Source organism: Trifolium pratense, linkage group LG2 (assembly GCF_020283565.1).
Source record: "Trifolium pratense cultivar HEN17-A07 linkage group LG2, ARS_RC_1.1, whole genome shotgun sequence".
NCBI lineage: Eukaryota > Viridiplantae > Streptophyta > Magnoliopsida > Fabales > Fabaceae > Trifolium > Trifolium pratense.
Genome location: NC_060060.1, coordinates 74420327 through 74442760, shown reverse-complemented (window position 1 = coordinate 74442760; position 22434 = coordinate 74420327). Strand labels below are relative to the sequence as shown.

At 31.5% G+C, this 22434-nt stretch overlaps 1 protein-coding gene across 2 annotated transcripts; it reads left to right on the top strand.

Moving 5' to 3' along the window:
* Positions 1–6029: 6029 nt before the first annotated feature.
* On the top strand, positions 6030–11101 carry LOC123908619 (protein tesmin/TSO1-like CXC 2). Of its 2 annotated transcripts, none has more exons than XM_045959311.1 (10): positions 6030–6364; positions 7216–7376; positions 7498–8221; positions 8732–9210; positions 9304–9378; positions 9704–9878; positions 9969–10064; positions 10144–10210; positions 10323–10476; positions 10565–11101. In XM_045959311.1, exons 1-10 carry the CDS (start codon positions 6308–6310, stop codon positions 10899–10901), a joined length of 2325 nt encoding a protein of 774 aa, XP_045815267.1. In that variant the 5' UTR covers positions 6030–6307; the 3' UTR covers positions 10902–11101. The 2 variants fall into 2 exon arrangements, with proteins under 2 accessions (XP_045815267.1, XP_045815266.1); XM_045959310.1 differs by having other exon boundaries at positions 6130–6364; positions 9704–9884.
* Positions 11102–22434: the final 11333 nt, after the last annotated feature.

The following is a 22434-nucleotide window of genomic DNA, read 5'->3' as shown; positions in this document are numbered from 1 at the left end:
TACATGAAGCAAGTTAAATAAATACTTACACCCCAAAAATTTAAAAATAAATATCATATAGTATAGTACTAAATATATTCTAAAAAAAATTAATATAATTTTGATGGATTTATGCATAATTATATATTGCTCCTGACAAAAGGAAACAGATTATACCTTTGGTGTCTGTTACAAACAAACAATTGACACCAACCCTGTAACCTCTCCTTGATATTTGATCTTCCACCCATATTTTATATATTTTTCAATTAATTAAAACACCTTTTGGCCTATATATTGTTCATATCCATGTAGTAAATGGTATCCAAAACTTTAGAAAAACAATGCACCCAACTACCCCGTTTGTATAATATTTGTTAATTTGTTTTTTAATCTATAGTTCACGGGGCCCTATGATGTCCCTCACCCTCGCTAGTGCCACTTTTATTTTATGTGCTTATAGTAAATAAGCTATGATCAGGTTAAGTTTTACGTTAAGAGTAGAAATCAGATAGAAAGATCACAAGGTAAATTATGCGTCGAGTTTTAAGTGTGTCTGGTAAAGTCTTACATAGAATATAAATGAAAAAAAATATTTGATATATAAGAGAGATGACTCATATATATCTGATATAAGTTTTGAGTGAAAATATGATGTCTCTCTTATAATAATAATAATAATATTTATCCGTTGCTATTCATCAAGGTCCTCCAGACCCTTCAACATAATTTTTTGTACACTTTGTCCAATTTGCAAGTCTTTCACCAAGTTTCACTTCCATAGACTTGGTCATAATGATAAAAATAAAAAATACAATTTTTCATGACAACTTAATTACTTCTTTAGGAATTTTTAATTTTTTTTGTAAGTACTTCTTTAGGAATTAGACGGTGTATATGTTTTTATTTTATAATTTAAAAATGTTAAACTTAAATTTAAAACTTTTGATTTTAATTGAACAATTATCGATGTTTCGTATGAGTGAATGTCAAATTGTTGACTATATGAGAACCGAGTATATATCCTCTTTAAACTTGTTAACAATGCCTTTCGAATACTTCTCATCAAATGGACGATCGAGATCTAATACTAGTACTATATAGTATGTTATTAGTATACAATAAGATAGGGACAAATTCGTTTTTTTTAACAAAAAATCTAGTATTTTTTTAAACCAACCACTTTATCCGGGTTGAGTTGAATAAGCTAATAATTTTTATAAAAAGACTAATTAAAGTCTCCATTGTTAATTTAATTATTGTGTGAATGTGTGCTTATAATGATGATGAGGATCTAAATAGAGGTGCAAATGGCAGTGATATAGCACGTGACAGACAAAGTACGCATGTTACTCAAATAGTCAACACTATGATTTCCCATTCGCATGAACTTCATATCCCAGAGAATGTGGAGTACTAGTAGATTGTTTGTTATTGTTAGGTTGGAAAAGAAAATAAAATCAATTTAAAAAACATTTACACACTTTACCACTCCACTCTTTCATCATTATTTATTTTTTCACCCCACCCATCTTTTTTTTCATTTATTATTTTTTTTGTATTGATGTGGGTAGGATAAATCACGTGAGAAGAACACTTAACTGAATGTGACTTACACAATTTGGACCACATGCCCTAATAAAGGGGACCTCTTTAGGAATAGTTTGGTAACCAATCTAGTGAAGAGAATAAACGGTGAAAGTTGGAAACAGAATGATAAGGCAGGGGATACTCGTGAACAACTTAATTTACACCCCCCTTTTCTCACATAAATGCATTAGTACTTTTTTATATATGATCATAGTATCATACAATCCACTTATGTCAAGTAAATGGAGCTTAGTAATGATTTTGACACTAATTTAACTAACATGATGATCCGTATAATATTCCTTAGTAGACTGATTATTAGTACTATATGTATTTGTTGTGTAAGACAAGACTAATATTAATATGTCAATTATCATATTATTTATTTTTTACTCATGCCAATCACATTATTATGAATTACTTACAAGTGATAAGCCAAGTCCAACTACATAAGGTGATTAAATTGAACCAATGTAAAGTATTTTGACATGTACTATTATATTATTGTAAAAAAAACATTTTTAGGAATGAGTCTTTTGATACGATTTTGTTAATTACTGAACATAACTAAGATTCGTTCTTAGTTTTGATTTGGGGGGAAAATTGGGAGTTTTCATTTGTTGTTTCTGACTAGTTTGGGTTTGGTAATTCTTTATGCTGTTTTTCCAATTGACTAGTTTCTCACTTTAGTGTCTTTATTGCACATTTGGATTTGGATGGGTTATAACTCTCGTAGTCGTAGGTATACATTAGCGCATACATATATCCATAGTTCATCTAGGTTAGGATGAAGACCTCTTTATCCTCTTTGATCAAGGTTGAAGTCTTAGACTTTGCAAAATTTAGTACTTAGTTTGTTTTGTCATATAACTCAACTGACAATATCAATATTGTTGAATCATATATTTTTATCTGGGTTTGCATTTAAAACTTTATAATTGTGTGTATAAATTTTGGTGGTGTTTGTCACTTTTTCTATATAACTTATATATTGGAGGAGAAAAAACACTTGCCATATTTTTTAAGCTAATTATATGTCATAATATGTAAATTAGCAATGGTAAAAAAAAAATGTAAATGGTCATAACGAGAGATTCAACCGGAAGAGGTACAAAACGAAAAGCATAACATATGACCAAAAATAAAATACCTATTAATTTTCAACAACTCCGTAAGATAAGTAAATTGAAAATCCCCTAGATGAAAAACACATGGGATTGGATATTACACAGTTATTGCGTTTACAATCACTGTGCCAACGCAGTAACTAATGTAGATCGTCCAATAAAAAATGAATGGATGAGATTGTAAACTGTGTTAAAATATTAAATGAATATTAAATGAACAGTAAATTAATTTGTGTTGCCCGGTCATAAATCTACGGCCGAGATTGTCTACTGCGTGAAACAACTACAACAGGGAATCCGAATTCGAAGACACGTCAAAAACTACTAACGACAAATAACAAAAGGAGAAACCGCAAAAGAACGACCACAAGCACACCTTAAAAAGATAAACAACTTTGGAGTTCTTAAAAAAATACCTTCAATGTTTGCTTAAAGACCCAACTACTTACCGATCTTCAAAGTTTTCCTTGCTTGTAGAGTGTCTTCGTTAGAGTTCTATTGAGAACTAAAATCAATCGTGTCTGCCTTGTTATAATTTTTAGCCTTTGACTTTTTTTTTTTCATCCATTCAATCTTTTCACATGTGAAAATGCTTTATTTTCATTTCACGATCCATTTGGACTTGCACAAAAGCTAATTGAGCAAATACCCAGACCCACAAAGGAATAGTTAGACGTCTTCACCAAATTCTTACACAAGTATGATGTTAGGTCGAGATTGGACCAATGATTCAAAACTTTACCGTCCACTTGTGGCTTGGATCTATTAGTTCACAACAATCGGCTCATGGCCCAAACATATGACAAATTCTTCCCTCCTAACTAATTTTTTCTACTGAGAATTTAGAAACCGAATCACCGACTATATATTTAAAAGATCCAACATCCTTACTATTCTCTCCAATTCATTATTTGTTAAATACGAGTATCAATAACTGTGACGAAAATTGAACATATAAAAATTTATAAAAAAAAATTAAACATATAGTAGTGGAGACTTTAGTGCATGGTTTTGCATCTCATAAGCACTTGTTAGTCAAACTTTCTATTTTTTACCAATGGGGATTAATAATTAGGAGAATTGGGACCTATAGGAGGTAAAAATAGGAATTTATTATTAATGGTAAGAAAAGTTTTGACAGGAACCGGCCAACAAACACAAGAATAGGTTAGTAGTAGTTTTTTTTGACACCCTAATCAAAGGTGAACTAACGTTAACGTAGAGCATTAAATTAAACTAAATTATGTGTGGAAGTTTGTGTTATTATAGGATTGTGCTCTACTACACTGGAGAATGCACCTTCTTGTCGTCCTCCATTTTGTCTTAGATTCAAGGGCGTCTCCGGATTTTATGAGGCTCTGTGCAAAATATAAAAGTGACTCCTTAATATAAAAAATTTAATTTTTTTTTTAAAAAAAAACTGTCGATTTAAATCGCGTATAATATAAAAAAATCATTTTTAGTTTTGTAAACATATAGATTATCAATATTAAACCAATTGCATTAAATCAAATGAGATAAGAAATACAAAATAATTATCTTTGTATATAACGTCAAAAAAGAATCTCCTAATCTAAGGTTAAATTTTATGCAAAGATAAAAATGGACTAAAACTATATTTACGAGTATAGCTAACTAATTTATTGATACTCATATGATATTATATGAACATTAATAATATATAACTATTAGTTTAGGGTCAAAAAATTATCTATTAATATACATCTGATATTTTATAGGTATAAATAATATATAAGTAATATTATAGAACCTCAAAATTTTGAGCTGAGACCCTCAAAATTTTGAGGCCCGATGCCGTCGCACGTCTCGCACATGTGTGCGAGCCGCCACTGCTTAGATTCATTCATGTCAACATGATCAGCGTACTATACACGCGAGTGTTCACGAGTTACCGTGTACCTCAGTTACACCAAATCATTCCCTTTTCAAATTCGTAGCGCGCTAAAACACAAAGTGCCATCGTGTCACTTTCTTTACCTAGTTTGTAATCTTAACGGCTGCGGCTTGGTCTGATTCCCAAACCCGAATCCCTCTTTCCTTTTTTATTTTTTTCCTTTTAATAAATAATAATTTATTAAATATATTATCAAAAGCAATAAATACAATGTACTTATTGAGTAAAGTGTAACTGTTCAATGTCTTACCTTGTTTATCACCTCCATACTCCATTAAACTGGTCAATGATTTTTGTTGGTATTGAAATTAATTCATTAATTACTCATGATTTTCATGAGGTTGAAACGGTTTATTTTATGATACTAGTGGTTTAATTAATTTTGACATACGTTGTAAAATAATAATTAATGCATCATGCATGGTTTTGAGCATACTCTAGCGCATTACTTTTTTTTTCTTCCAAGTAGTTAGTAGTTGGTGGCTAAAAATTTCAAGTGAAGTGTTTGAGAATCGAACATCAACTTCTATATATAAAATGCGATGTTTTTTATCAATTAAAAATAAATGATGAGTTTTTTTTTTAACAGAATGCAATGCAAATAAATAAAAAATTATATCCCGATCCATATTTATTATGGATGGATAGTAGTCATGATTGTATTTGGATGTTTATTTGATCACTAAAAACAAAATATCATTGGAATTTGATTAACATTAATATAGGTATTTGTGTACTCGTCATGTCACTAATTTTTATAGGTGATAATTATCATTATTTTTTTTGTCAGGTAATTATCATATCTTCCGATATAGTATGGTAAAACTGAGAGTAAACATACAATGTACTTCACCACAAATATCATGCCTATTTATTTTTCATATTTATAAAGAAAGTATGAGTAAATAAAAAATAAATAAATTATTATTTTCATAGATACATCATCTTAATCAACCTTTTATCTTCTCAGTATCATAAAAGTAGTCAATTTAAAAAATCTTTTCTTTAAATCAGAAAATATTTTCACAAATGCTAAATATTTTTGCCTTATTTGATTATCCGATGTGGCATGACAAAATCGCGGTAAAAATACGCGACAAAAGAGAACCTACAATCCTACCTATTAAAGCTTCTAATTTTCACACTCATGAGTATTTTTCACTTTCATCCAAAACATAAAGTCAACTAACATAACATTTTTATCAAAGAGTAGTGTAGATCTCATATAATAATCTTTAAATCCCATTTTTATGACTCAATGATGAAAAACACAAACTTTAATACATTGAAATAAAAACAGAAAAAGAAAAGTAAAACGGTAGAAGAAGAAAATCAAGAAAGAGTAAAAGAGTATAAAAGAGAGTATCTTCTTCAAATCTTAACTGCTATATACGTTACTTTAGGTGGGAGAGATAAATAAATACAAACAAACAAATATAAAAATGAAAAATGAGAAAAAGCAGTAAAAAAAAAAAAAGTGACAGCTGTTAAGAAGGGATCGTGGTAGGGTAATTGTTTGTCCCCACACACAAAATAAAAACCCTTCTTCTCCCGCTCTTCACCTTCTTGAATTCTTCTTCTTCTTCCTCAAAAGTACATAATAACAAACAAACGCTACATTTTAGAGATAGAGAGAGAAAGTTTCTGTGTCTGTGTTGTGTTGTTTATTTCTTCCTCTCTGGATAACAATAATAATATGGATATGGATACACCAGAGAGGAACCAGATCAACACTACTCTCTCTAAATTCGAGGTTTCTTTCTTATTCCTATTCACACCCCCTCCCTTTTCTTCTTCAATTTTCTTCACTGTTCTGTTGCATGGCATGTGTTTCATCAAACCCTATCTTTTTGCTTTGTTAGTTCAAGTTTTCTTTCTGTCATTTTCAACGTTTTTATGTAAATTTCTTCTTAGTATTTGCTAAACATTTATTGTTTTTTTAACATTTTTATGTAAATTTCTTCATATTTTAGGAAAATGTTTGGAAGATTAGTGTTAATTACTTCACTGATGTAGATCTCTGGTCAAATTTGTTTTTTCGAGTCTCGTTGATACTTTATTATTCTACTTTTGACTTTCGACTTTCTTCTTTCATACACTTCATCTTTTTTTTTAGATTTTGTTTCTTGTTTTGTATTTGTAATCAAATTGAGTTTAATTTCTTGATTTTTTGCTTAATTCTCTCACTAATTATGCGGATTTGAGTCAGTTAAAGTGTTTGACCTAGTGTTAGGGGTTAATTAATTGTAATTAATTTTGCTCTTGAGTATGTTATCATTGTCAAATTTTCCTCTCTGCAATCATGCATGTATCAATAATTTGTATAATTAATTATTAATTATGTTCACTCAACAATTTTTCTCTGATCTGTTCTGTTAACAATTTTTTTATATATAAAAAATTATGATTATGATTACTGTATTTTCTATGGTTGTTGTTTGTACTCTTTGAAATGATTATACACTTCATTTCTGTGTTATAATGTATATAATATGAAGTTATGATTATGAAAGTTATGATTTTTATGATTTTTTTTTGACAAATTATGAAGTTATGATTTAAAATCCAATTTAATTATATTTTTACCCTTTGTTATATATGCAGGATTCACCGGTATTCAACTATATCAACAATTTGTCTCCTATAAAGCCAGTTAAATCTGCTCACATTACTCAAACTTTCAATTCACTTACCTTTTCATCTCCTCCATCTGTTTTCACATCACCACACGCCGCTTCTTTCAAGGAGTCGAGATTCCTACGCCGGTAATAATTCTGAAAAAACAACCCTTTGTTTCTTTTATCATTTTGTTGTTATTTACTAATTTTGAGTTACATTTATATTATATTGAGCTATTTGTAATGGTTACCAATTTTTCGTCTTTAGACATAGCCTACCGGGCGTATCAAAGCCTAAGGATTCGTCTGAAGATGTAAATAAAGTGTACTCAAATGAAGGGGCTCTTGCAGATTCAACTCTTTCACAGCATAACTCATGTGAATTACATGACAGTGCTGGTCAAGGGATTTCGGTAGGAGATGCTACTATTGAGCTATCGAACGAACAGGCAAAGTTCTCAGATGAGCTACCACAGGCATTACAGTATAATTGTGGTAGTCCTGGTTATGATCCTCGGCTATGTGGTGATGCGGCTAACTCTCTTTTGGAATTGTCTGGTGAAGCTGTATCAGATGTTGCTTATGTTCGGGATAGTGGTAAAACAGATTCGGTTGAGGCTGAATTGCATCTTCAAGGAACAAGTCAGATCGATCCAAAGGGTGAAGGCTCTGACTGTGATTGGGATGGTTTAATTCACAATGCTTCTGCTGATGTGTTAATTGATGCGGAAGCTTTCAAGGGCTTAGCGTTTAAGGGTCTAATGCATGGCTCTTCTATACGGCTTAGCGATTTTGTTCCCTTGTTACAACAATCTACCAGCAATAATGATCAGAAAGCACACTTGGTGGACTCAGTTGCTTCTGGTTCTGAACATGAAATTCACAATCATTGTTCTGAGCTAGTTGCTGTGACGGACACTTGCCCTTCACAGGACAATCTTGCTAATGGCTCTTTGATGACTAGCGATCCAAATGAGAAAATGGATAATGAGGTAGGAATGAAAGTTCTTTTACTGTCATGTCTAGGTGAACTATGCGGATTACAATTTTTCTTACAAGTAGTTATATGTTTTCATTAGTTTATCCCAAAGATATGATTTTCTAGGCTATGCATATTAGTACGTGTGCTCTTATGGAATATGAATACATGACATTTTCGTTAAGAAATATTCAACTGTATTATTTCATATATGCATCTTATTTCACACTTTTATGTGTATTTGTTATGGTTTCTATTAAAATAGCATTTCTAATTCTTGTAAAATTCTGTATCACTGTGATTTGTAGTCAATAAATACTTTGTTGTTGTTTGTATACCCCAAGTTATACTTTAGTTAGGAAGCACATTGTATGGCATATTATATTCTTTTGGAGTTTATAGTTGTTGAAATTGTTTTTGTTTTTTTGCTTCTACCTGATTTATTAATATTTTTTTTTGAAGCAGATTTATTAATTTTTGTATTTAACAAATCAATCACTATTGAATCACTTTTGTGCTTCAGCTTGTTTCTGTGACGCACCGTGGTATTCGGAGGCGCTGTCTTGACTTTGAGATGGCCAGTGTGCGAAAGAAGATCTCAGATGATAATTCAAACACCGGCTCTAGTACAACACAGTCTGAAGTAAGAAATGCTGCTAATGAAAAACAACTGCTCCCTGCAAAGCGCAATGCAAATTCACAAAGGTCCATTTTGCGGGGTATCGGTTTACACCTGAATGCACTTGCTACCGTAAAGGATCACAAAGGCAAGCAAAATGAAAATGTGACTTCTGGAGACCAACTCGGTCTGGCCAGCTCTACTTCCTTGTTACTCTCTGCGTGCCAAGAAAATCAACGTCTATCGATTTTATCTGTATCGGTATCCTCTGAAAGAGAAACGGACCCATCAGACAATGGGGTTCAGCCCCCTGAAGATTGTCCCCAGGCACTAGCTTACATGGCTGCTGATGATTTCAACCAGAATAGCCCCAAAAAGAAAAGGCAAGTGAAGTTGTTGATTATCATACTTTATGCTTGAAAATTCCATCTCACTCATTTTTTTTCATCATACTTATACTAAGCTTCGATTTGCAGGCGTAAGTCAGAGCCAGTTGGCGAAACTGAGGGCTGCAAACGTTGTAATTGCAAGAAATCAAAGTGCCTGAAGCTGTAAGTTGAAATAAACACTTTTTTCATCTGTATTTTTTTGGGATAAACATCCTTCAATCTGCGTCTTACTCTCTTGGATCAAAACCTTGAAAACCAAACAAATAAGCTATGTTTTTCATTATCTCTCTTGGATCAAAACCTTGAAAACCAAATAAGCTATGCTTTACTATGTTTAAATGACTTTTCCCAAGCCCTGTGACGCCCATTATCTGTGTTTTATTGATCCTTTTATGGGCTGCAGAATATTAGTTTTTATGGTCTTATGCTGTATTGACTTGGAAATGACCTTACTGGTTCAGAAATTAACCATATTATTATTTTCCAGTTATTGTGAGTGTTTTGCTGCTGGTGTTTACTGCATAGAACCCTGCTCCTGTCAGGAATGCTTCAACAAGCCTATTCATGAAGATACTGTTCTTCAAACTCGCAAACAGATTGAATCCCGCAACCCTCTTGCATTTGCTCCTAAAGTCATACGAAGTGCAGACTCTGTGCCTGAAGTAGGGGTTAGAAGATAAATCGAATTTATTATTTTGCTGTTGCTGATTTTAAGCAAATTTTATAGTGTATTAATTATTGTCTTCTTACAGATTGACCCAAACAAAACTCCAGCTTCAGCACGCCATAAAAGAGGGTGCAACTGCAAGAAATCAAGCTGCCTAAAGAAATATTGTGAATGCTATCAGGTACTGATCCTTATTATATCATGTATACCTCCATTTTTCAGTTATAATATGAAATACTTATGCAAGTTGTCTTTTGAAGGGTGGTGTTGGTTGCTCCATTAACTGCAGATGTGAAGGGTGCAAGAACGCATTCGGTAGAAAGGATGGTAAGCTTTCCTTTACATTGCTCACTATGACAGCAAGGCATTTCCAATCAGGATCTTTAGCTTTCAGTTTGACTTATGCGTCTCTCCATTCCTTTTATGAACTTTTGTTCAGGATCTGCTTCAATAGGGATAGAAGGTGAGACAGAAGAAGAAACAGAAACAAGTGACAAGGGTCTGGACGAAAAGGCTATTCAGAAAACTGAAATTCAAAATATTGAAGATCATCCAGAGTCTTCTTTGGTCTCAACACCGTTACAGCTTTCCAGGTTTGATACGTCGACTTTTTGTTTTTGTCTGCTAAGATTATAACATTGATGTCTCGTTATGATAATCTTACTTCATATTTTTGGACAGGCCATTGCTTCCGATGCCCTTTTCATCAAAGGGAAAGCCACCAAGATCTTTTGTTACAACCATCACTGGTTCTGGATATTTTGCCAGCCAAAAGCATGCGATGCCAAATTCTCTATGGTCTCAATCTAAGCCTTTTCAGACTATTCCAGACGATGAAATGCCAGAGATTCTCCGTGGTGATAGCTCTCCTATTGCATGCATCAAAACATCATCTCCAAATGGCAAGAGGATCTCTTCTCCTAACTGTGAAATGGGATCATCTCCTGCTCGCAGAGGCGGAAGGAAGTTGATATTACAATCTATTCCTTCATTTCCTTCTCTCACCCCTCACCCTTAGAGTGGTTACAATTTTCATTGTATGTTAACCGTCACCCCGTTTCCTGTCGTTAGTAATGTTTTTAGTTTGTTGCAGACTCTGCAACAGAAGTCATGCTTAAATTTTATGTATATTGAGTTTGTTTTACTATGGTAATAATATGTTGTGTTTCTTCCATAATGTACTCCTTTGGTAATAATATGTTGTGTTTGTTCAATAAAGTACCTCTGTCAAATATGAAGCCCTATGTCTCGGATGGAAGTGGATTTCAAGCAGTTACTTACTGTGTGACGTAGTTGCAACAGGCGATATAGATCCATCATAGATAGCCAGATGGGATCATGGAACAAATGTCTGAAAATGGCGGTTGACTTCAGAGAAATATATATATATATATATATATATATATATATATATATATAGGGGTTTTCTAACTTAGACCCTAGTTAGGTCTAAGTTAGCAAGGTGCACCTTTTTAATTGGACCAAAATACCCATTCTTTTTAATTAATTAACCAAAATACCCATTAGTAGACGCAGATCCAGTGTCGCGCGCGTACCGAAGGACCATGGTTACAGACCGTTGATTTCCATCAGACAGCCAAGATCTGATCTCATCAAGACTGTCTGATCAATCAGACAGCCCAGATCATCCTGATCCATCAGATTGCAGCGCCTGCGCCACACTGGATTACAACCTGGAGCGAGAAAAATTTGCTTTTTAAAAGTAGGACACGTGTCACACAATGGTTGGCTGGGCGTGATTTTTGTTTATTTAATACTTTGAACTCAATTATTTCGTTGTAAATTAATTTTTTATTTTTTTATTTTTATACCAAAATTCATAATTTTTTTTTGTCTACAAATAGAGACTTGGTTCGTTTGATTTGGACACCGAAAAAAAAAACGCAATTTTTCACTACCTTAATCTCATTTTTTGTCTACTAAATACATTACTTGTGTGTTGTAATTTAACACGCACCACTCAACCAACTCACTGAAACCATTATACCAAGAAAATAGTAGATAATATTCTGGAACTTTTGGTATATTTTATGAAATTTTTGGAGACCTGAAACTATTTTTAGTTAATTAAATGAGATAAAACGGTAATTAAAAACTAATGTTTGCTTCTGAAACCATTTTACTGGTAGAATGGTTGCACATAGTTGTATTCTGAAACCATTTTACTGGTAGAATGGTTTCAATGAGTAATTTATTAATTGTGTTTGCTTCTAAAACCATTTATCTGGTACAATGGTTTCACAGAGTTGTAATCTGAAACCATTTTGCTGGTAGAATGGTTTCAGTAAGTTGATTATTAGTTATTTGCTTCTGAAACCATTTAACTTGTAGAATGGTTGCACAGTTGTATTCTGAAACCATTTTACTGGTAGAATGGTTTCAGTGAGTAATTTATTAATTGTGTTTGCTTCTGAAACCATTTATCTGGTACAATGGTTTCAGAGAGTTGTAATCTGAAACCATTTTGCTGGTAGAATGGTTTCAGTGAGTTGATGTAAGGTAGTGAAAAATGAGATTAAGGTAGTGAAAAATTGGGTTTTTTTTTCTGTGTCCAAATCAAACGAACCAAGTCTCTATTTGTAGAGAAAAAAAAATTATGAATTTTGGTATAAAAAAATAAATAAAAAATTAATTTACAACGAAATAATTGAGTTCAAAGTATTAAATGGAAAAAAATCACGCCCAGCCAATCAGACAGCGACACGTGTCCTGCTTTTTAAAAAGTAGATTCTTCTCTCTCCAGGGTGTAATCCAGTGTGGTGCACGCGCTGGAATCTGATGGATTCGGATGATCTGGGCTGTCTGATTGATCAGACTGTCTTGATGAGATCAGATCTTGGCTGTCTGATGGAAATCAACGGCCTGTAACCATGGTACTGCGGTACGCGCGCGACACTGGATCCGAGTCCATTGATAGTAATTTGGTTAATTAATTAAAAAGAATGGGTATTTTGGTCCAACTGAAAAGGTGCACCTTGCTAACTTAGACCCAACTGGGTCTAAGTTAGCAGCCCCCATATATATATATATATATATATATATATATATAGGGAATGTATCCGGTGAGAACTAATAATTATTGTGAGAAATGAGAACTATTAATAATAACCATCAGATTTAATTGACGCATTAGATTAAAATTCTCTCACTAACTTAAAACCTCATGTGATTTTATGCAAATTAAAAGATCTTGCTATATATAATATTTCCTAATCTATTAATGCACCTCCCACCAACAAAACCTACCCAACAGCTGATACCTCTTTTTTCTTTTTTTTTCTTCACCGCTTGCCACCATCTTCTTGTATCATCTTCTTTATATTTGTAAAGTTATCTCAACGATGTCATTTCTTTTTCGGTCGTAAAATTATTTTTTGATGTCAATTTTTTTTATAGTAATTGACGTAGAAATTTTTTATATTTCAATTTCAAACTCTTTGTCAACAATGGCAAAAAGTGATAGAAAATAAACTTACAAATATAAAAAATAAAATTGATACAAGAAGAAGACGGTGGCAAGCAGCAAGTTATGGAGTAAATTAGAGGAGTATATTACTGTTGGTAGGTTTTGAAGTGGGAGGTGCATTAAAAAAAATTAGGAAAGATAATATTATAGAAATAAATTAGGAAATAATATATATAGGAAGATATTTTAATTTGCACAAATAGAATCACATGAGGTTTTAAGTGAGTGGGAGAATTTTAATCTAATGCGTCAATTAAATCTGATGGTTATTATTAATAGTTCTCATTTCTCACAATAATTATCAGTTCTCATCGGATACACTCCCTATATATATATATATATATATATATATATATATATATATATATATATATATATATATATATATATATATATATATATATATATATATATATATATATCGGAACTGCACGTTGACTTTGCTCATCAGTGTTATCCACTTAGATTATTTAAGTGTGAGATGTCTCTTAAGCATCTCCAATGGAAGATCTTAACATATCACTTAAAAATAAACATCACTTCCTCTTTTTTGTTATTGGATCTTAGACAATGTGGCAAGTTTGATTCCTTGCCTTTAAGGAATATCCCTTAGATTGTAGATAGTTTATCCCAAAAGAGGACCCTTAGTATTTAAAAATGATATCTCATTTTTACCACAATATTTGTTATCTAATTTTTGTCTTGTTGCTGTGTTGTTGGCCTTTTGGCCCTCCCATATATAACAAAGATGGTCGTTAATATATTATAATTGTCACAAATGTCTTCTGCAATATCTTTTATTAGATTTTGGTGAACAGTGGCGGATCCAGGACCTCAGGTCAGCGGGTGCAAATTATATTTAAAATTTAGACTTAACTACATATTTGGTCTCTTACGTTTATTTTAGGTTTTCATTTGATCATTTACGTTTAAAAGTATCAATTTGGTCCCTTATGTTTTCACTGTTTGCATTAGTTAGTCATTTCCGTCAGTTTTGTCCACGAAGTGAAGTATGGAGGTGACTTAAGAAGTGAAGTAGATACCCACTTATAAAATAATACTAACAATATTATTGTTGCTTGTCTCAAACCATGATAAGTTGTAGCGAGAAGAGAAGAACAAAGTGCAGTTGGTGCAAATTGAAAAATTTGAGGGGGAGCAAAAAGAATAAAATTGAAATTATTGGTATAAATTTAGGAACTTGAGGGTGTGCAAGTGCACCCACTCAAGACAACATAGGTCCGCCCCTGCTGGTGAAGTATCACTTAATAGCAATGTTTTAAAAACCGAACCGGACCGGCCGGTCCGACCGGTTCGACCACGAACCGGTGCCCTCGGCGGTCCGGACGACTAGCAAGAACCGCTAGTCAGTGGAACCGGTCAAAAACCGGTGTGAACCGGGAAAACCGGTGAACCGGAAAAACCGGCCGGTTTTTCTCTCACTTAAAAAAAAAAAAAAAAACTGATTTTTTAATAAAAAAAAACGATGGATTGAAAGGTTTTTTATTTTGACAACACGATGGATTGAAATTGAAAGGTTAAAAAATCAAAAATCTTTCCTTTCCAACCATAGACTCAAACACGTGAAAAAATTATATGAACGGTTCAATAACGGTTGAACCGATCCGACCGGTTGACCCTTAAACCAGTTGTCACAACGGTTCGACCTCCGGTCCGGTTCTTAAAACATTGCTAGATTAACATGGATTTAAAAGTATGCGTATAAGAATAAACATGTGTTTTTATTTAAATTCTCTTTTTTATATACTTATACCTCCACTCTTCCAAACAAGTGAAGATAACTTATCTATGTTTTGTCAAAAAAAACATCTATTTGTCTTTCCATTTTACTATCTACTTATAAGACACATTTTGCACTTGTTCCCTCAAATTATTGTTTTAGAAGAAATTTTGTTCTTATTTATATATCATTTTGACCATATTAATTAGTATTTTATTAATTATACTCTTATTTTTAAACTAAATAGCACTCCAGCTTGTCCTAAGTATAAGAGTCAATTGGGTTGATAAAATTACATGTCTATGTTCCAAATTTTGGACCATAAACATTAACTTTTGTTAATTCAAGTGTCTCTTATTTTTAATATTAGATGGAGAAATTAATAAGAGACAAATTAGTAAATATATAAATATTATATCAAAGCACATTGTTAAGCCATAAGTCATAAGTTCATGTAGGTCGGTCTGCGATATTCTAGCAATCGTGCTCTATAAAAAAATAAAATCGCAAAACCTCCAAAAATGATGGAATAGCTTTCATTCAAGCTACTTTTGAGGATTTTGTGGGGGTGAGATTGGAATTTGGAATGGCAGGGTATGCAAAGCTACTAAAAATGAAAATTTAAAATACAATGGAGATGGGACCATATAGACTATTGAGTGCCTTTTCCACAAGGCCTTTCTAGCTATAGTTCTTAATTTAATTTCAAAGACAAAGTGGTTGCTGCCCTTGTGGTTGGTTGGTGAGACTTGAGAGTTGTTCTATTCTTGGAAGCACAAGTTAATTAAGAGAAATTAAGAAAGTTGTTACAAGGTAAACAATGTACATATACGTTTGTACGGATTTGTGTTGTGTCCCATTCTTCTTTTCCACAACAAATAATCTTAGAGAAAGAAAGGGTCCAATGTGTGGAGTCAGATCACATCATATGGGCCAGTCATTTGCAACTACCGCATATACTTTTCTTTCAAAATCAATTCAATTTAATTTTGTTAGGTAGTATACGAGAAATGTTACGTAAATACAATGATAACATATTGTTCTTGATGTCGTATTTTTGTTCAAAAAATGTTTACATAATATTTCTCATAGTATATACACCAAATAGTATATCAGGAATTGCTATTATCTTCTGTGCTGTTTAAGGTGACAAAATATACTATTGAACGATATCTTTAATAGTAGTTTTTACTATTAGATAGGATATTCATTATCAGAAGATATCTTCCAATAAAATAAAAGAAATCTAAGTAATAAAGGTTAGAGAAAAAAAAGAGCAATTACCAATGTTATTAGCTTAAAAAAGGCATACGCGACATTAGGCTCAAATGTAGGTGATAATATTGTTGTCAAAGATGCAAAGCCAAATTATTTATATAGACAAAAAGGATGGAGACTAAGGCGGATCAATATTGCAAAAGTATTTAAGGTAAAACATTCGTAAAATACTTTGGTCATGTTTGGGTAAACAACTTATTTACAGTTTATAAAACAAATAATTTTTATGATAAACATTTATGTATAAGTTCTTTTTATAACAGAAAATAAAATAAAATTGTATTGTTGTAATGTAAATAAAAAAAAAATACAAACAAAGTTGAAAATAATTTATGAACAATATCATAAATTGTTTTCATAAGAGTATATCCAACGAGAATATCTAATGAGTTTCATAGATTAATGTAAGTAACTAAAAAATTATTCGAGTATCTTATTTAAGATATTGTATAATCAATTTAATATTAACTTTATTTAGTTATAGAAAATATAGTATTGACTCGTTTAATAGATCATATTAAAGATTTTCTATATTTTACTCATATAAATCAAATAAGGCAAAACTTACCAGAAATAATAATCAAATAAGGCTTCTTTTTTTTTTTGGTACATGCAATTATGCAAATAAGGCAATTCAAATACGCACTTTTTAGGTTTCATATTTATCAAGTTACGTTCAAAAAATATTTATTAAGTTCATTGGTTCAGTAGACGGCCATTGGTCCAAATATTCATTAAGGTCAGCACAGCACACACATTAACAAATAAAGTACTCTAAATTAATTTTCAACTACTACTCGTTTATCCTAAACAGATGTTGGGCCTTGAGCAAGGCACTTTCTTGCTAATGGGACAGTGGAACTGATGTTGGCCCAATGGGGTCAGTGTCATTAATTGATTTTTATTTTTTTCCTTCGAGTCTCTCACGCGCTCTTGACCTTCCAATTCTACCCTTCTCGCAATATAGAAAGCGAATGTGTAAAACTATGAAAATTGGAAAGTAAAAAAAAGGTGTTTGCATGCTACTCTGCGAGTGTGTAAATAGCAAAAATTGAAAGAAAAAATCAATTTTTTTCTCTCTTCACCTTTCTCTTCTCTCACACAAAACAATTTTGAATGAAACACAGTTCGCAAGTTAAAGTGTGATCCATTTCTTCACCCACCAAGAAAATATTTTGAATGAAACACTATATGAGCGAGTGGTTAAAAAATGAAAAAAGAGGTTTCAATTTATAGAATTATACGGTGGATGTGTGTGTGTGTGATTGCTCGCAATACGGTCAGAGCCGCTCTAGTGGCCATTCATAATATGCTATTGGACGGTGACCAAGTTTTTATAAGGTTCACTAGATAAAGTACAAACTGAATTCACACTCTAAATAGCAAACTGTAGTTTTTCATAATATTTTCATTCATTGGAGGCATGAGGAGCGCACGCATTGGAGTTGAGTAAAAAAAATTGTCACTCATTACGTAAGATGCGAACTGAAATCATTAGCGAGAGGGGTATTTTGGTCATTTCAAAAGGTGCGTAAGAAACCTTGAAAAAACACAAAAATCAGAACTCTCATTAAATTACTCCAGGCCATTTTCATTATCTATTTTTCTTGGTGGTGTATTTTCATTATCTATCTGAACTGAAGGGAAAGCAAAAACTATACTTGTTGGATAGATTAGCTTTTATTATCAATAATCTTTTCTTTTTATCAAAAAATTAAGGTGAATTGTATTTTAGAAACTCAGCCTAGAAAATTTCCACCAACAACATCTTTGTTGAAGTTGTAGGAATTTTAGATAAAAGAAGAGAAAATATATAAAAAGAACTTTGGATATTATTCACAATGACTTAATATATATGACTAGATACCGAAGACCAAACATTAATCGATCTCTATGTGTTGAAATATATCAAATGTTAAGTTAAAGTTTGATATTGAATATTTGAAACAACATATAAATAAGATAACATATAAACCTAATGACTTAAGATTTTAGATAAAAATAAGGTGTTGGATACTAATTGTGTGATTGTTCTTGATGTCAAAAAATATCAAACAATCAACCATATGACGAACTTTCTAACCATGAAGAATATTTTTCAAAAAAAAAAACAATAAAGGATATTGAACCACCATAAACTGAAGATTATTTATGATATCCTTGCACCTGAATTTTCCTTAAAAACATTTCTTTGAATATTTTTTAGTAAAATGAATCAAACTTGTTGTAAAAATGACACTGACAATGATAATGATAAGTTTGGCACCACCACAGGTCCACCGCCCAAGTGACCCGCCACCATAAGTATTTTCCTTTTTGGTTAACTTGCTATTGCGAAATCATTAATTATATAGTAGGACACCCTACCCTTTCTAACCAAACACATTGACTAATACCTATAATCATCTATGTTTCATACTATTATGGTCAATCATCTAACGCTGTTAGTAGGCAAGTATAAATATATACTTTCTTATTAATCATTCGGTTTTCGGAAGAAATGATTCTGATAATTCAGAGTACAATAATAAGATAAGTAAAGTCTGATAAAAAATTGTTATTATTAGAAATCAAACTCGAATTCTCTTAAACGAGTAATAAAAAAAAAACTCATTAACAATTTAAGTTTAATGTTAGCATCAATATCAATATGTCAAAATAAAAAATGCATTTCATCACATACTCTTCCTATAAAGCCCAAATAATTATATGTGTATTGTATATTACAAGGATTTAATTGATATGCACTGACGGTGTAAAATAATTTTACACTGTCAACCAATACCAATCATGTTTTCCGCCACATCACCCCACTTCATCCCACTTTCTTGATATGACATGGCAAAATAATGGTTGTTTATTGGACGATGGTGTAAAACTATTTTACACCGTCGGTGCATATTAATTAAACTCATATTACAAAGTAATATTATAGGATAATTTGTTTAATGTTATTTGGCAAAAGACAAATTGTTCCATCCCCCACCATTGCTTTCGTTTTAGCATCCCACTTTATTTCGATTGTTTAATTCCATTTGCAAGTAGGGGGAAGGAACATAAATATAAAATATATAAAGCTTCATAATTTATATTACAAAATTGTTAATCCTTCACACATATTGTCAAAAAGAGAATTAGATGAAGCTGAAAGCAACAGATGATTGCTATATTAAACACAAGAATAAATTACAAAGGTGGTTGGTTTGCTAAATTTATAAATATATATCTAGAAGATGCTTTAAACAGTAGCCATATAATTCTAGTATATTTTTCCTGTAAAGGACACTCAATGATTGAAAATGACTATTTATTTTCTGAGTATAATAATCAAAATTTAACAACTCACGCTTGCATCTCATTAATTATTAATTATTATATATATAGAATAGATTACTCAATTGTCAATTGCTTAATTACACAAATAGTTGGAGTTTTGGTTCACTGCTATAAGTAAATATCATTGTTATAAGTTGTAGTTTTCATTGATAATATTGTATGATGCGTGTCTCCTTTAAATATAAATCTATATGTATGAAAAAAGGACTAATCAACGTCGTTTTTTTATATAAAAAAGTGATCCATGCGGACGAAGAAATATTAGAAAATAAATTTACCACACATCAACGTAGTGTGACATAAGTAGTATATATTCATGTTACAAACCTGATTAAAAGGTCTAATCAAAGGAAACCCACATTGAAAGCTCAACAAGATCCATCATCAAACATGTATCCGAGGTGCTCACTTCGGGTTTGAGGATAACATAATGCATAATTTTATCCCGGATAATATCTCATCTCATCATCAAAACATTTTTTTTTTGGGTCTTGTTAACATTTAAGAATCCAAAAATAGAAATATTTTTTTAAATTTTGTGTAATTAACGTGTGATCAAGATTAAAAAGTAAATTAGATACATGAATTATGATAAAATATATATATATATATATATATATATATATATATATATATATATATATAGAGGATGTATATTATGAGAATGGTAAAAATATATGAGAATATGAGAATGAATAATAGCCATTAGTTTAAAATGAATGGTTGAGATTGAAACACTTTTTAATGTATCTTTTCCACTCAATCACAAACCCTTTAACTTCTCTCTTCATTCTTCATTCCTTAGAAGAATCTTTCTCTCTCACGCGGCCGATGGATACATCAATAAACCAATGAATTCACCATTGACAATGCTATTAAATAATTAACAAATCAATTGCATCCTCTTAAAGATTCACATTCATGCTCACCGTTCTTAGTAGAAGAATGAAATTGAAAATCTAGAAGAAATTCTGTATCAATTTTACACCACCCTCATCAATTTTAAACAAAGGATCCCTAAATCCAGAAAAATTTAAATTGAAAAGAGAAGAAAGGAATACGTAGAAGAAGATAAATTGTCCTGTCATTGCTAAAATCATCAGCTTGCTTATGTACATTTGTCCGAAGCTAGATTTTTTTTTTTACAGATCCAGAACTAGTGGTATTGCAGGATTAACATACAGGGGTTTTGAGAAAGAAGAAAACCTCATGAGTTGAGAAAGAAGAGATGATTTAAATAGAAGTGAATCTAATTGATTGAAAAAGAAGTGAAACAGAAACAGTAAAAAAGAGGATTTTTGGCAGAGGAAGAGAAGGAGATATGAACATCTTGTGGAGAGAGAGTGAGAGAAACGACCGTCGGGGAGAGAGATGGGTCGCCGGAAGTGAGACGGTTGCCGGTGAGAGAGATGGCCGCAAGAAGAATGAGGGAGAATAGGAACAGTTGTGTTGTGATGGGGGGAGATAGAAGGATTGGATTGCATACACATGACTCATTAAAGTTATGTTTAATCCCCAGCCCTCTATTTTAATCTGATGGCTGTCATTTATTCTCATCATTCTCATATAAGAATGTCATTCTCATAATATACATCCTCTATATATATATATATATATATATATATATATATATATATATATATATATATATATATATATATATATATATATATATATATATCTTTTTTACTAAATCTCATCATCAAAACATTTAGAAGCACTAGTATATCTATATCGGATAAGCACTAATCATTCCTCCTAATCCTAGTATCATCAATGGAGCATTCAAGTAAGATGTGTATCCATTTGCAAGAGATTATCCAATTTGGAGCAACAATGTATATAAGAGATCTTTTCAATATAAGATCACACAATCAATTTACTACCGAGCGACGTTGAGATTGACCTAGTGGTAAGAAATTCAGTATGCTAGAGATTATGAGTTCGATAAAAAAAAAAAACTCTTAACAATTTTTGTACAGAAGAAAAAACAATTTCAAACTACCTACTAATATGATGTGATGTTATACTTGTGAAAGGAAAGACCGCAAAAACCTGAAGAATACGACTGTACTACATGACAGTTTAACAATATTAATTACTAGTAATAATGTAATCCAAGATTAACTGAGGTGATTAGAACATAATCATAATTTTGGACCCCGTGAATGTTGTTGAAATGGTGGACTCTTGTTTACTATGCATTCACACGCATTCCTTACTGGAAAATGATTTGTGGCACGACACTTTACATCGTCTCAAGTGCACGACACGCGATACTTACACATTTTTTTATGATTTCTTTTAAAAAGACCAATTTAATTTTACATAGCACTATATAGGATTTATATAGTATTTGGTTTTTATGATTTCTTTCAACTCAATAAGAATTTGTTTAATTCAAAATTTGACTCTAATTCGACACGATTTTTTTTAAACTCAAGTTCGGCTTATTTAAAATTTACAAATAGTTTGGTTTTTATTATGAAAGAAATTATTTTTTAGGTTACAGATATATTTAACATTCTATAAACTTAAAAATAATTTTTTTCTTATCATAAGAACCAAGTGAATTTTTTTTTTAAATAAATCATTGACATATGTTTTGTCTTGTCTCTTATTTGTCTCGTTAACGACTAACTACTACTCCGGTCTAAAATATAAACAAAATTTAGTCAAATAAAATTTATATATTAGTCCTTTGTACCA

What these genes read in the sequence shown, in the direction of transcription:
- LOC123908619 (XM_045959310.1), top strand. Translation starts at nt 6,308, where the DNA reads ATGGATATGGATACACCAGAGAGGAACCAGATCAACACTACTCTCTCT. An exon ending in GAGTCGAGATTCCTACGCCG is followed by an intron (nt 7,377 to 7,497) that starts GTAATAATTCTG and finishes TTTCGTCTTTAG; the next exon opens with ACATAGCCTACCGGGCGTAT. An exon ending in ACTCTGTGCCTGAAGTAGGG is followed by an intron (nt 9,885 to 9,968) that starts GTTAGAAGATAA and finishes GTCTTCTTACAG; the next exon opens with ATTGACCCAAACAAAACTCC.